The sequence below is a fragment of the Ursus maritimus genome, unplaced genomic scaffold, assembly GCF_017311325.1.
Source record: "Ursus maritimus isolate PB19 unplaced genomic scaffold, ASM1731132v1 scaffold_33, whole genome shotgun sequence".
Lineage (NCBI taxonomy): Eukaryota > Metazoa > Chordata > Mammalia > Carnivora > Ursidae > Ursus > Ursus maritimus.
The window spans coordinates 5,445,599-5,461,526 of NW_024425897.1; the positions used below are offsets into that span (position 1 = coordinate 5,445,599).

The 15,928-nt window shown below is 40.5% G+C and overlaps 1 protein-coding gene across 2 annotated transcripts in view; it reads left to right on the forward strand.

Moving 5' to 3' along the window:
• Window positions 1–14,061, forward strand: part of SPIRE1 (spire type actin nucleation factor 1) — a 206,452-nt gene extending 192,391 nt beyond the window's left edge. For both annotated transcript variants that reach the window (XM_040619622.1, XM_040619623.1), the window contains 5 exons: window positions 2,926–3,063; window positions 3,653–3,723; window positions 4,484–4,511; window positions 4,608–4,744; window positions 10,672–14,061. In XM_040619622.1, coding sequence (XP_040475556.1) covers window positions 2,926–3,063; window positions 3,653–3,723; window positions 4,484–4,511; window positions 4,608–4,744; window positions 10,672–10,930 — 633 coding nt within the window. In that variant the 3' untranslated portion in view covers window positions 10,931–14,061. The remainder of the gene's footprint in view (window positions 1–2,925; window positions 3,064–3,652; window positions 3,724–4,483; window positions 4,512–4,607; window positions 4,745–10,671) is intronic.
• Window positions 14,062–15,928: the final 1,867 nt, after the last annotated feature.

The following is a 15,928-nucleotide window of genomic DNA, read 5'->3' on the forward strand; positions in this document are numbered from 1 at the left end:
TCTGCTGGCATTTTCATTTTTATTATCAATCCTCCCCAAACAGAGATCTCTGTCTACTAAGGCTATACTATTACTGTAGGCAAAGAGTTCACTTTGAGTTTTAAAGTTGAACTTGAAAAAAGAGAAGAGTAATCAAACTTAATAGGTGCTATTTTAATTTAAATCTGCCTTGGGTTTATTAAAAACTCAAGAAAATGTTGGTTTTAGATAATTTTCGGATATATGCTACTTACAAAGTTTTTGCTCATTAAAAATACTGTATAAAGTATGCATATTCCCATTCTCTCTGTGACTCAGAAACCAGAGTCTACATTATGCTCTGGAATTCCAGTGCTCCCTAACTCTGACCCTTCTAAATGGTAAATGTAACCAGAATATTGAATAAAAAGCTTAGTGATTTTAGTGACATACATATGAAGTAAGTTCTAAAGGCTCATCTCCTATAGCATATTGGAATCTTTATTAAAACTCTTTCAGATTTAGCTTCCCTTTCCTAAATTTAGGAGTGAGATTCAAGCACAGGGAAGCAGGCGGATTTTAAAGTCCGTGTCTGGCTCTGACAGAGAGTTCAGGGCATAAGGAGGAGTGACCAAGCCCAGTGTAAAGCTCTCACTCACTGTTAAAGCCTGAGTGCTCCTCGCATAGTGAAGCATTAGCATCTCAGCAAGATCTGTTAAGGCTAAGGCTTAATTTGGCTTCGGGGCTGTTGAATTAGTATTTTTTCTCAATCGAAAAAAAAAATAATGAAAAATAATTCTAGTAACTATTTATTATTTTCTTTCATGTTGCATTAAAGTTTTGTTGTCCTTGGGAAAGCACCAGAATTAAAACATTAGCATTTGACCCAATGGAAATTATTTTACTCAACAGTAATCTACTTGAAAGTTTAAAAAAGGACAAGAACACACACACATACAATTTCTTACTCTGTCCTACGAAGTACTGGATTTTCATATGGTTCAAAGCAGTAAGTCGAAAGTATGCTTGACTAAGTCCGTTTGTGACGTAAGACTAAGAGGGAAATAACACCTGTCAGGTCTCTTGTGTGTGCTAGGATATCCCTGCAAATAAAAAGGATTCCCATCTACCAGAAGTGTTTACCAGCCCTAGTTGTAAAGTTAACTAAATTGACACTATTTGCTGTCTTCCCACCTGCACAGCAACCAATCTCAGGTAGTGAGGACCTGGCCAGTTGCTAGATTCATAACTTAGATTGTTCTAGCTCCGCGGCCACATAGTTGGCTGTCAGAAATGCACCACAGTCACACTCATCACTAATGAATAAAAAAGACCAAAGGAAAGCTGCTTATGAAATGTGTTAAAAGCTGAGAAAAGTCATCATTCAGACGTGTGCAGCCAACAATGCTTATCTCATGCACAATTTTAGTGGTCTAACCTAACCACAGGCAGTGCATTGTTCCCACTTGACACTAGGCTATTTTCTCAGGGTGGAGCAAAACAGAGTAGACACTGGACAAGCCCATTTAATCCTGTTATCTTTGAAAGCTTTTCCCATTGAAAGAGAAAATTATGTGATGGTAATTTTTTTAAAAAGTATTTTAGACATCTTAGACCACATGATATAATCTTCCTGAACAGACTACCTTCCCACCCTCCAGATACTAAGTAAGCTCTTCCTCTTAAAAATTCAATTGCAGGATTTTTTCCCAAAAACATTTTTAAGCAAATTTAACTTTCTTCAAGTCAACCTGAACAGAGATGATTTTGTATTGATTGTTAGTAAGAAGCAGTTCTTCAAACTACTTTTTTTAGTAAATGCTAATGTTTATCAAGTTTGCAACCTAGATTTGTTTTTTGTTTTTCTGATTGAAAGACAGAACTGAATGTTAAAACTCCATAAACTGACTGCATTCATAGTCATGTGCTTTCCCATTTGGCTTGTTTGATTCCAGAATGCCTGTGAGCAATGCTATTGTGTGTGTGGGGGAGTGAATTATAATGTGTTTGTACTGAGAACATTAAGTTTCAGTGTCCCTGCACCACAATGGCCCCTGTGAAGCCTGGCAGGGTGAGAATGCACAAGACCGTTCTGTCTTTCTATTAGACCCACCAATCAAGCGCAGAGCCGGGTGGGGAGCAGATGGGGGTGAGGCTCTTTTATTCAGTGGGATCAGTTACATCAACATCTTCCTCGGCTGTTTTTAGGGAAACCATTAACATAAGACAGCCGGCATAAATATTTATTGTGAAATTCTTAAGATTTTCTCCACGTCTTTTCAGTGCTGACTGTGTATTCGGCAGTTGTTTAAAAGTAACAACAGAAATCCAGAGAACTGGGGGGCAGCCTGGAGAGGTGGTTCCAGTAGTTACATGTTCCAGCTCCTCTCGTACCATTAGGATTTTTCACGATGTGCTGATGTAACTTACCACTAAATAATGCTTCTCAGTATAAATTACTAACCACCTTCTTTTGGCTCTTCTGGGTACCACAGACCAGTTTTCTAAACAGTACCAGTGTTGTAGATTTGCTATTTCTCTATTAGCATATAGTACACAACACAACAGGAAGGAGTGTCTGCATAATCATAAGAGAAAACTCACATCAATTTGGTTTAGAACAAGAAAATTTTCTTCAACATTTCAACGCATAGATGCCATAGCTGTGCTTAATGGAATAGAAACTTGAGGCAAAATATGCACCCAAATGTGAGGAACTTTCCTTTCCTGGAAATTTCAGTAGGCTATGGTGTTTGACATGGTCCCCAAAAGTTTTCTGCCATCGTTGTCTTAGTGTAATTAGAAATGATGTGGTCCCCAGAGTGAGCCGGCTCTGTTCCAGTGTTTATCGGGAAACCTCTTTTCTTCTCTGAAGCTACTAACCAGGTGTCTGATCTGAAGGGAAATTGTGCAATGCCAGAAAAAGGGGGTGGGAGTTTCTCATTCATGTGGACTTTCGAATTTCAGGAGGAATTCTGCTATCCAGTGGAATGCCTAGCTCTCACTGTGGAGGAAGTGATGCATATTCGTCAGGTCCTGGTGAAGGCAGAGCTGGAAAAATACCAACAGTATAAAGATGTCTACACCGCCCTGAAAAAAGGAAAGGTAGAGCTATTTCAAGTTGGTTGATAAGCAGGGTTAGAAGAATGGTCTGGTCTCCTGAGGGAGTGGTCTGCTGGCAGCCAGATGGTATAGGACTTGTAGGGGATTTTAGGAGGTAAGAGGCTTATTCTCTAATACACAATTCCTATTCTGCCTTGCTTACAAGAAAAAAAAAAAAGTGTTTTTGTTTCTCCCTGAGAAATAAAAAACTGTGGAAGATTTAAAACAACCACAATAAATAATGGCATGTCTTCATAAAACCGTGTCTGCATTTTAAAGGCTTGTAAAGAAACTATATTTCAGAAAGAGACTGTCGACTGTCTCAGAACCTTCTTCAGATTGATTCCATGATGGTGAGCCTCTGAGAGCTATGGTGTATTACTACCTTTTAAGAGTGGAATTATAACTAAATACAGAGCCAAATTATAATTATCACAGAGGCAAACTTGAAAACAGGGTTTCTGAATTCCCTTTTTCCTTCTGTCTGCGAAACTTCCCCAATATATAAATGTAAAGTGTATTTAGATGTGTAAGTTAGGAGATTAACTGCTGGCAATGCTTTGTTTCTCCCTTTAAATTTGTATTTTTTTAGCTCTGCTTTTGTTGCCGAACCAGGAGATTTTCCTTCTTCACCTGGTCTTATACCTGTCAGTTCTGTAAGAGGTAAGGTTTTTTGTAATTAATGACCGTAGTCAAAGAAATATCGATATATTCGTAGTTGAATCATTTTCCTACACAGGAACTGTATTAGAGATTACCCAACCCATTATCAGATTGTGCCATGCTTGGGGGTTAATAATAACTGATTTCTTCAAAAGAGTAGAGCAGGGGTGCCTGGGTGGCTCAGTCGTTAAGCGTCTGCCTTCGGCTCAGGGCGTGATCCCGGCGTTCTGGGATCGAGCCCCGCATCAGGCTCCTCCACTAGGAGCCTGCTTCTTCCTCTCCCACTCCCCCTGCCTGTGTTCCCTCTCTCGCTGGCTGTCTCTCTCTCTGTCAAATAAATAAATAAAAATCTTAAAAAAAAAAAAAAAAGAGTAGAGCAAATAGTTACTCGGAATTGAACTTGGAAGATGTTTCTCCACATGTATTTCATTTACATAACTAAGATCACTCTAATAACCATATGTCCAGTTGGAACAGAAAAAATTTAGGTGTGATTGTCATGTGATCCCTGGATAGACAAGTAAGAAAATCCCAGACAGATGTAAGTTGATCCTTGTACAGGAAACAGCGTAAGAGTTAAGGTTACAGATTGTCTTCCTGATGATCCACAGTTGTATCAATTCGTTACATGCTGGTAGAAAAACCAGAGAGTTTTTGCAGTTTATTATAGAAAGTCACAACCACGCAGCCATTGGCTTCTCTGACTTAGCCGTCGTGTCTATGGTGTCATGCTGAGTAACACTTCTGATTTTGTATACAGGCCGGTGTGTTCACAGTGTTGCAAAAAGGTAAGCTAAGCTTGGTGAAATTATAACTTGTGTTAATTTTAAGGAGTCTGTCTCTTTAACAGTACTGATCGTTCTTGGTTTTATTTGGGGTAATAGATGCGGCTGCCCTCCAAACCATACTCCACTCTTCCCATCTTTTCATTGGGACCTTCTGCCTTGCAAAGAGGGGAAAGTTGCATGAGGCCAGAAAAGCCTACCACTGGCCACCATCGGCCACTCCGGAGCATTGCCAGGTAAGCAAGGGGCCTGGGACCTCAGATCATCCTCTGTAAAAGAAGAATCCTACTTTTGAGGACTGCTGACGAGGTAGGGTTTGGGCCCAGGGTGGTTTGGGGTGGCTGGGTGGTTGGTTTTAATATAGTTTTGACTTGCACACAGGTCTCCAAAACTTCTTAAAGGTAACTTGACAAGGGAACATGGCTAACTGCTTGAAGCATATTTGAATGTCATCATTTTTTTCTACTTTAGAAATGATTACTTTTGTGTGTCCTTTAAAAGTTATTTTTAAATAGACCACATCCTGGGTCACAAATCAGGTCTCAACCGATACCAAAAAATTGAGATTATTCCCTGCATATTCTCAGACCACAATGCTTTGAAACTGGAACTCAGTCACAAGAAAAAATTGGGGAGAAATTCAAACACTCGAAAGCTAAAGACCATCCTGCTTAAGAATGAGTCAACCAAGAAATCAGAGAAGAACTTAAACAATTCATGGAAACCAATGAGAACAAAAACACATCGGTCCAAAACCTATGGGATACTGCAAAGGCAGTCCTAAGGGTGAAATACATAGCCATCCAAGCCTCACTCAAAAAAATAGAAAAAAATCTCAAATATACCAACTAACTTTACACCTTTAAAGAACTGGAGAAAGAACAACAAATAAAGCCTAAGCCATGCACAAGAAGAGAAATAATTAAGATTAGAGCAGAGATCAATAAATTAGAAACTAGAAATACAGTAGAGCAGATCAACAAAACTAGAAGCTGGTTCTTTGAAAGAATTAATAAGATCAATTAACCACTGGCCGGACTTACCCAAAAGGAAAGAGAAAGGACCCAAATTAATAAAATTGTGAATGAAAGGGGAGAGATCTAACACCAAGAAATAGAAACAATTTTTAGAAATTATTATCAACAACTATATGCCAATAAATTAAGCAACCTGGAAGAAATGAATGCCTTCCTAGAGACCTATAAACTACCAAGACTGAAACAGGAAGAGACTGACAACTTAAATAGGCCTACGTGCAGTGAAGAGATTGAAGCAGTGATCAAAAACCTCCCAAAAAACAAGAGTCCAGGGCCTGATGGATTCCCAGGGGAATTTTACCAAACATTCAAAGAAGAAATAATACCTATTCTCCTGAAGCTGTTTCAAAAAATAGAAACAGAAGGAAAACTTCCAAACTCATTCTATGAGGCCAGCATTACCTTGGATCCCAAAAACCAGGCAAAGACCTCCTCAAAAAGGAGAATTACAGACCAATATCCCTGATGAATATGGATGCCAAAATTCTCAATCTGATCCTAGCTAATAGGATCCAACAGTACATTAAAAGGATCATCCATCACAACCAGGTGGGATTCATTCCTGGGATGCAAGGGTGGTTCAACATTCACAAATCAATCAGTGTGATAGAACACATTAATAAGAGAAGAGACAAGAACCATATGGTCCTCTCAATTGATGCAGAAAAAGCATTTGACAAAATACAACACCTTTTCCTGATTAAAACTCTTCAGAGTGTAGGTATAGAGGGAACATTCCTCAATTTCATAAAAGCTATCTATGAGAAGCACACAGCAAATACTATTCTCAATGGGGAAAAGCTGAGAGGTTTTTCCTTAGGGTCAGGAACACAGCAAGGATGCCCACTCTTGCCACTGTTGTTCAACATGGTACTAGAAGTCCTAGCAACAGCAATCAGACAACAAAAAGAAATAAAAGGTATTCAAGTGGGAAAAGAAGCCAAACTCTCTCTCTTTGCAGATGAAATGATACTTTATGTGTAAAACCCAAAAGACTCCACCTTCAAATTACTAGAACTCATAATTCAGTAACGTGGCAGGATACAAAATCAAAGCACAGAAATCAGTTGCCTTCCTATATACTAACAGTGTAACTGTAGAAAGGAAAATTGGGGAATCGATTCCATTTACAATAGCACCAAAAACCATAAGATACCTTGGAATAAACCTAACCAAAGAGGTAAAGGATCTATACTCCAGAAACTACAAAAAACTGATGAAAGACATTGAAGAAGACACAAAAAGATGGAAAAACATTCCATGCTCATGGATTGGAAGAATAAACATTGTTAAAATTGCCCAGAGCAATCTATACTTTCAACACCATCCCAGTCAAAATACCAATGCCATTTTTCAAAGCGCTGGAACAAACAATCCTAAAATTTGTATGGAACCAGAAAAGACCCAAATCGCCGACAAAATGTTGAAAAAGAAAACCAAAGCTGGGACGTCGTGTTGCCTGATTTCAAGCTATATTACAAAGTTGTGATTGCCAAGACAGAATGGTACTGGCACAAAAACAGACACCTAGATCAATGGGAACAGAATAGAGAGCCCACAAATGGACCCTCAACTGCATGGTCAAATAATCTTCGACAAAGCAGGAAAAAATATCCAATGGAGAAAAGACAGTCCCTTCAATAAATGGTGCTGGGAAAATTGAACAGCTGTATACAGAAGAATGAAACTCAACCATTCTCTTACACCATACACAAAGATTAAACTCTAATTGGGCGAAAGACCTCAATGTGAGACCGGAATCCATCAAAATCCTAGAGGAAAAAAAAGGCAGTAACCTCTTCAACATCAGCTATAGCAACTTCTTTCAAGACACGTCTGCAAAGGCAAGGGAAGCAAAAGCGAAAATGAACTTTTGGGACTTCGTCAAGATAAAGAACTTCTGCACAGCAAACGAAACAGTCAATAAAACAAAGAGGCAACCCGTGGAATGGGGGAAGATATTTGCAAATGACACTACAGATAAAGGGCTGGTGTCCAAGATCTCTAAAGAGCTTCTCAAACTCAACACCCAAAAATCAAATAATCAAGTCAAAAATGGGCAGAAGACATGAACAGACACTTCTCCAAAAAAGACATACGAATGGCTAACAGGCACATCAAAAAACGTTCAACATCATTAGCCATCAGGGAAATTCAAATCAAAACCACACTGAGAATACCACCTTACACCAGTTAGAATGGCAAAAATTGACAAGGCAAATTGCACTACTGGGTATTTACCCCAAAGATACAGACGTAGTGAAGAGAAGGGCCATATGCACCCCAATGTTCATAGCAGCAATGTCCACAATAGCTAAATCGTGGAAGGAGCCGAGATGCCCTGCAACAGATGACTGGATTAAGAAGTTGTGGTCCATATATACAATGGAATATTACTCAGCTATCAGAAAGAACGAGTTCTCAACATTTGCTACAACATGGACAGCACTGGAGGAGATAATGCTAAGTGAAATAAGTCAAGCAGAGAAAGACAACTATCATATGATTTCTCTCATCTATGGAACATAAGAACTAGGATGATCGGTAGGGGAAGAAAGGGATAAAGAAAGGGGGGGTAATCAGAAGGGGGAACGAAACCTTGAGATACCTAATAAAAAATCATTTAAAAAAAAAAATTGACAAGGCAAGAAACAACAAATGTTGGAGAGGATGTGGAGAAAGGGGAACCCTCTTACACTGTTGGTGGGAATGCAGGTTGGTACAGCCACTCTGGAAAACAGTATGGAGGTTCCTCAAAAGGTTTAAAATAGAGCTACCGTATGACCCAGCAATTACACTATTGGGTATTTATTCCAAATATATAGATGTAGTGAAAAGAAGGGGCACATGCACCCCAATGTTCATAGCAGCATTGTCCACAATAGCCAAACTGTGGAAGGAGCTGAGATGCCCTTCAGCAGACAAATGGATAAAGATGTGGTCCCTATATACAGTGGACTATTACTCAGCCATCAGAAAGGATGAATACCCGCCATTTGCATTGACATGGATGGAACTGGAGGAGATTATGCTAAGTGAAATAAGTCAAGCAGAGAAAGACAGTTATCATATGGTTTCACTTATATATGGAACATAAGGAATAGCATAGAGGATATTAGGAGAATGAAGGGGGAGAACTCAGAGGGGGAGACAAACCATGAGAGACTATGGACTATGGGAAACAAACTGAGGGTTTCAGAGGGGAGGGGGTGGGGGGATGGGTTAGCCCAGTGATGGGTATTAAGGAGGGCACGTATTGCATGGAGCACTGGGTGTTATATGCAAACAATGAATCATGGAACACTCATCAAAAATTAAGGATGTATTGTATGGTGACTAACATAACATAAGTTTAAAAAGTCATTTTTAAAGCTGACCATGTTTTCAGTGAGGTTGAAAATTTGCATGTAACTACAGTCTAATCTTTCTTCTTTAGTTTTTAAAAGCAAATCTGTTTAGTTCTAGGTTTCCAATGGTCTGCCATCACTTTGGCTTATCTTCTTATTGTAAATACAGCAAAAATAAAGCTTTATGCCAAAAGCTTTAAGGCAATTTAAAAAAAAAAGTTGACTGAATATCAGTCCCTTTGCATTTTTTTTTTTTTAAGATTTTATTTATTTATTTACTTATTTATTTGTCAGAGAGAGAGAGAGAAAGCACAAGCAGGGGAAGCAGCAGGCAGAGGGAGAAGCAGTCTCCCTACCGAGCATGGAGCCCAATGTGGGACTTGATCCCAGAGCCCTGGGATCATGACCTGAGCCCAAAGCAGACGCTTAACCGACTGAGCCACCCAGGCGTCCCAGTCCCTTTGCATTTAATGCAGAGTAAGGTTACTGTTGGTCTTTAAGGAAGGACAGAAGGAGGTCAGGCCAGCTTGGTTCACACACTCACAGGGCCGAAAAAGTGAGGGTTTTTTACACACCAGCTGCCCCCAGTCGGGGAGGGAGCCCAGCGCTGGTGCTGGGTGCTGGACAGTGCTACTCCTGCACTCCGCGGCTGCGGGCAGTGAGGCAGGGAAGCCGCGAGCCCAGCTGGTGATTTGTGCCTAGCACTGTGGCCCCCCCAGGCCGCCGACTCCGCTCTGAGACACTGCTTGCTGCTGCATGATAGCCTCCGACTGTGGATCGTCACCTGTGAGCTCAAGGCTGTGGGGCACGTTGTTGTTCCTTTCTGTACTTACTCTAAACTTAAGTTCCTGTTTGGTTTCACTAAAGTCGTCCATGAGTAGATGATTCCTAGTTATTTCCAAAAGTTACCAAAACATTTATGACAATGTTGATCTAGTTAACTCCAGCTCTCTGGAATCCAGGTAATTAGTCACCCAAATAGAGGAATTGTTGGAGAGGGGAAGGTACATTTGATAAATGCAAAAATGCTGAGGAAGCTGGTCCACAGGTAACTTTTCAGGATTAAGACCGACTGACTTCCGTTTACTATTATAGTTCGCCCTACAATCTACAGTTGACTCGTGTCACCAACTCTGATGCAGGGTCACTGGAGAAAGAACTTGAAGTCCCTTCTGAATTATCGATAGGACATTAGCAACATGTACTTTGATTCGTTTTCGTTGTTAAAGTCCACCGTATATCATGTATGGTATTCAGGTGAATACTCTAAATTTGCTTTTTTTCCAAACATTCTGGAAGGGATACTAAGAGTTTTTAGTATTATTATTTCTTTTTTTTTTTTTCAGTATTATTATTTCCTAATAAAACATGTTCCCTGGTTTCTTTTTTAAAAAAATATTTTGAGGGGCGCCTGGGTGGCACAGCGGTTAAGCATCTGCCTTCGGCTCAGGGCGTGATCCCAGCGTTCTGGGATCGAGCCCCACATCAGGCTCCTCCGCTATGAGCCTGCTTCTTCCTCTCCCACTCCCCCTGCTTGTGTTCCCTCTCTCGCTGGCTGTCTCTATCTCTGTCGAATAAATAAATAAAAAATCTTTAAAAAAAAAATATTTTGAATTTTATTTCCAATTAGAAGTTCTTCCTTTGGAAGAACCTGAGGCGACTCGCCCATTCCATAATGCTTTGGCAACAGATTTACTTTTTCTGCACGTATTTTCTTAGTACTGCAGTAGAACTGTAAGTAACAATACTGGGTATTCTAAACGTTTTGTGTTGTTCCAGGTTCTCCTCAAAATCTAAGTCTGTGGACAAATCAGAAGAAGAGCTGCAGTTTCCCAAAGAGCTGATGGAGGACTGGAGCGCTATGGAGGTGTGTGTAGACTGCAAAAAGTTTATTTCGGAAATCATCAGTTCGAGCCGGCGCAGCCTGGTGTTGGCCAACAAAAGAGCCCGGTTAAAAAGGAAAACGCAGTCTTTCTATATGTCCTCACCGGGCGCCTCGGAATACTGCCCTTCGGAGAGGACTATCAATGAAATCTGAGCCTGTGCCTTTCAGTCGCTTTGTGTTCAGAGGCGGCACTAGCGCGGGAGAACACTGAGCTGGACTGTCTCTCCTTGCCGTGGTCTTAGTTAATAGGCTTGAATTCGCATTAGATCAGGTTTTTGCTGCATCACGTTGTTCCACAGACTGAATGCTGTGTTCATATCGATTGATGGTACGTGACAGGTCAGCCAGTCGCTTGTTCGCACCAAGAGAGAACAACGGTCTGAAACTTGCTTTTGTGTGTGGATGTGGAGGCCAGAGACTTTTTCCTTAGTTTGGTTCCTTACTGTTCTTCAGATCATTTCCTGACTAAGGCAAAAAGCTTCTGACGTGAGAAATCAGCCTCACGAAGGTGTCGATGTTAGCACAGTTCTAAGCAGTAAGTCATATTGGCACTTCCACCGGACAGTGTTCCTATCTAACGGACACAGTGGCCGGGCCCTGCCACATCCCAGATACCTGGAGTCGTCGGGCCAGGCCGTGCATCATCTCACGGCACAAAACCTGGAAGGATTTGCTCACACTATCAAACTGATTTTAAATTATTGTTGCTCTGGGCTAAAGACTACGGGAGGGACTTCATGCCTGCATTCTAGTGCAAAACATCTGGATAAGCTGTACACCCCAGTGGGTGACCATTTCCTCTGAGCTGCTGTGTTTGCCCCGGTGCAATGGATCAGTGTCTTCGGAGCGGGTGACAGGTTTTCATTCCCTATCTTGAATGTATTATGGGTACTTGTAGTTTTGTAACAGAGGTCTAAGAATTAAAGTTTTGTGGGAGTTTCAGGACAAAGGAAGGCTTAAAGTTTATCAAGAAGTCGAGTGTATTTTGGTTAACTATGAGAAGGGATGTGACAGCATAGGTGCCAGCCGTTGCCACACTGCAGGGAATGAGCTGGAGCTCATCCGTTTTCCACTGCATTTTTCATAACTTTATAGTCTTAGCCATCACAACTAAATTAAGCCACAATTTGGTACCTAAGGTCTCAAACTGAAATTTATTTATTTTTATAGATGAATTTTAAGGGGGAAAAAACATTGTCTAGTTCTTTTAAAATTACAAGAAAATTAACCTGCTGATAGACTTTTTGGATGCTTTTTGCACAAGTTTTCCTTGTAAACGACTGGAATGAGTAGGGTGGGTTTTCGATGAAGGCCGGTTGGAGGGTAGCACTGTATACCTGAAATTTCTCAGCTTGTTTGTCCCATGCTAGGAGCTGTACTTTATTATTTTAGTATGCGTAGAAATGACCAACCAATCAAATTGCCATTGATGTTTGGAAAATCAGTTAATGCACACGCACAAGAATTTCCTAAAAGCTATAGGACCCATCTGCAGTCAGCACTGCAACAGCACCATTTAATAAAAGGCATGGCAGTCGCATTTCATTCCACATCAAAGTATAGTAACATTTCTATATTAGATTAACAGTAATACCTCAGAACTGCTCTGGTAGTAGTTTTTAATGGATTGAAATTTACAATTTAGTAAATGGCTTAAAATTACTTATACTTATGAAATAAACTTTACCGATTGACTAAAATAATGCATGTTAACAGTTCGTCTGTATTTGCATGTAAAAGTGGGCCACCAGAGAACCCTTCTTGATTTTGCACATGTTTAAATTATTCTAAAGACTCTCATGTAATATTTAAACATTATATGGGGTGAATCTCACCTATAAAATTTTCCAAGGACTATTTGGACTCTATACCCCAGAGGGTTTGGTGGAAGCCACACACCCAATAAGGGCCCAGGTTTGGGGCTTAAAATGACGACTGGGAAAGGGAATGGTGTTTGTGTATGTATATAGACATGACCCACGATAGTATGCTCTTTAAAATAATGACTAGTTTACTGCTGTTCCTAAAACATGAGAAACTAAGCCCCTAAAGTGAGAGTTTCATTCACGTTCACAAGGCAGATATCTAGCCCATCTCAGTCTTCGGCTTCACTCCTGCAGATTTATGATGCTGTCTAGGCTGATTAGGGCATTATGGTCTCTTACCAGAGCATTAGAACGTGAATCCGTCAGCAGCATTAACAAGGCTTGTCAAGGGAGTGGTAGGTCGACATGAGACAGTCCGCAGTGTGAGAAGAAGACCCGTGACACAGTTAAAAACGTAGAAATCGAATTTGCATCACTTTTTATTGCCAAAACAATTTCTTAACAACAGTTTCTCCCGTATCCATGACATGTACCCAACACCTCAACCAAATTAGGTAGTTCCCAGAGAGTAATTCACTAACAGCTTATGGAGCGTGGTGTTACCCTTGTTAACCTTAGTCTGACCTTAAGCCTGTCTTCCTCTTCCTAACTACTAAAATAACAGACCTTCGCAGTATTCCTTTTCCCCCCATGTTCCGGCTATTCAGCGTTTCCACCCGATCCAACAACAACTGTGGTTAGCTGGTCAGAAGGAGATGTGTCTGAGAGCTCGCTTGCTCACCTGAGCAGCCCTTGGCGCGTCCTCCAGCACCTGTTCTTTTGTCCCAGACTTCACAAGCTTGCCCCACTGGGAGATCATTCCTTCCCCACAGCCTAACTTTCTACCAGTGTCAGAGTAGGTAAGAATGCTTGTAAATACTGTAATATATTTGTTAATGTTTGAAAGGCATTCATTCAGTGGACAATGGGAGTTAACTCTCCCAGGACAAGTAAAAATGAAATAATTGATGTGTACGTTGACTTAACAGTCTTACTAGATTTCAAGTCTTAAGCCTTTCAAATTAAACCAGAAGGTTGTTACGTAGGAGTTTTAAAAATGATCTTACATTTGAAGAGATGATGTGATTAGCACCGTGAACTCATACCATGAATTTTTTAAGGCTTTTATTTTTCTAACTGTATTAATAAATATAGCATTGGATTTTAGGGGTCACATAGGAGACATGAAAGTTTTAAATTATGTTGCTATTTGCTAAAGCAAAATGGCAGAAAATTTTGTTCATGCAAAACTGTTCGAAGAGCCATGGAGAGATGTGTGCACTGACTGGACTTCGCCCTGGCTTCCTGTGTGTATGAAAGTCACGGTATTGCTGGCATTCAGGGTGACATGACGGTACTAAACGTTTTCCTTCAAGTCTTTTAAAATTTAGGGAAAAATAAAATGGCTTTCCATCATAACTTCTGTGTTGAGTTCCTGTTGTAAAATGGCGATGTCGTTTGGTAACCAGCTGGCAGAAGCCGTCTAGGTTAGGAAGGCAAGATACTTGCATCATCAGAAGTTACAATCAGGTTGAGATCGACAATCTGACGAGGACCACACTAGAAAAATTTTAAAAAGGGGCACCTGGGTGGCTCAGTCAGTTAAGTGTCCGACTCTGGGTTTTGGCTCAGGTCAGGATCTCAGGGTCGTAGGATCAAGCCCCACGTCAGGCTCTGTGCTCAATGGGGAGTCTGCTTGAGATTCCCTCCCTCTGCCTCTCCCCCAGCTTGTGCTTTCTCTCTCTAAAATAATAAATAAATCTTAAAAAAAAAAAAAAGGTAAAGAAAAACTTTCATTTATAAAAGAAAAAAGAAAAAAATTTTTTAAATGGAGCCACTGCCATAACTCGGCTGTGTTACCAAGAAGCCATAACTTCCTCTTTTACCCTCAACAGTGTAGGAAATTAAAATTCTGTAAATAGTGTAAAATGTTTCATCATATAAGAAGTCACATGGGTGGAGACAAATTATGTACAGAAAAATAAAGCTTTTATGTATTTTTTTTCTAAATAGAATTCTTCAAGGGGCATATTCCTAAAATGTCCCATAAGAAAATTTCCTATTGTAGCGCATAAATTGTTTGAGGAGAAAATTAGAAAGATTAATCCCAGAGTGAGCTTAGGGAAGTTCTTATGTTTCTGTTAACCAACTAGCATCATTTAAGATTTTTACATATCCCAAATGTTACCTGATTCTGAGGTTGATACCCATTTACACATGCTGTCCCCTTATTTGTCGGGCATTTTTGAGGATCTCCTTCCACTGAAGCTTCTCTGTGAGGATACATATACAAGACATTTGTGTGTGTGTCCAGCTCATGCCCCAATGTTCACTGACTTGCTCAGTCCAAGTCAGAGTCCTTGCCTTGTGCCTCCTAGACTCCAGAGATACAGAAAACTCGGATACCACGAAGAGGAAAGCTTTGGATAACCTTTCTAACCGTATGTCTCTTTCCTTCCCAGCTTCAGTGCAGGAAGGCAGTTGTAAATCACCGTAGTCTAGCATTTCATAAAGAGAACTATTTTTAGAAAAGGGCTTGATTGCACATATGATGTGTTTAGACTCCAGTTCTTGTCTCTGTGCAGAATGCGTGCGCGCACGCACACACACACACACACACACACAGATTCATTATAATGTTCATCCAGGGTATGCTCCTTCTCCCATGTCAGCCAAAGGCCCGTGTCTAAAAACCTTTTATCCACCCAAAAAGTTGAGGAGCTAAGAACCTACTTAATATAAAACTCTGCCTGCACTAACTAAATGTTCAGGTGCAATTAGCTGGCAGACTGGGGTTGCACTATTACTCTGATGCATTCCATTAAAATGTATATGATATATAATTTATGTATTTAGATCTTACTATGCAAAAAAATCTGCAGCACTCTTTCTGCCGGCAGCAAAATCCGAGCCACCTCAGCATTATTGAAGCAGTGGAAATAAAAGAGCTTCAGAACTGATAAGACATGGCTCTTGAAAAGTGGGGCATCAAAAGTTCCTTTATGTCCTGCAGCTTAAGAACTGAAGAATCCTCTGGATGGTTAAACTTACACCACGTTCAGCACAACTCAGTGCTCAGATTTCTTTTGCTCCCCAGAGGGCCTGACCCTGTGGGTCTTGCACTAGGAATGCTCTCACAAGCTGTACTAATGAATCTCGTCTATGGATTGAAAAAAGGGGGAACTCCTGGGTGTGGCTGGCAAGGAGGGACAACCTAGAGGAAGCTTGCTCACTTCAAGTTTGCCTTTCTATATATTCTTTGCTTCGGTATTCCCTTGTGACTGAG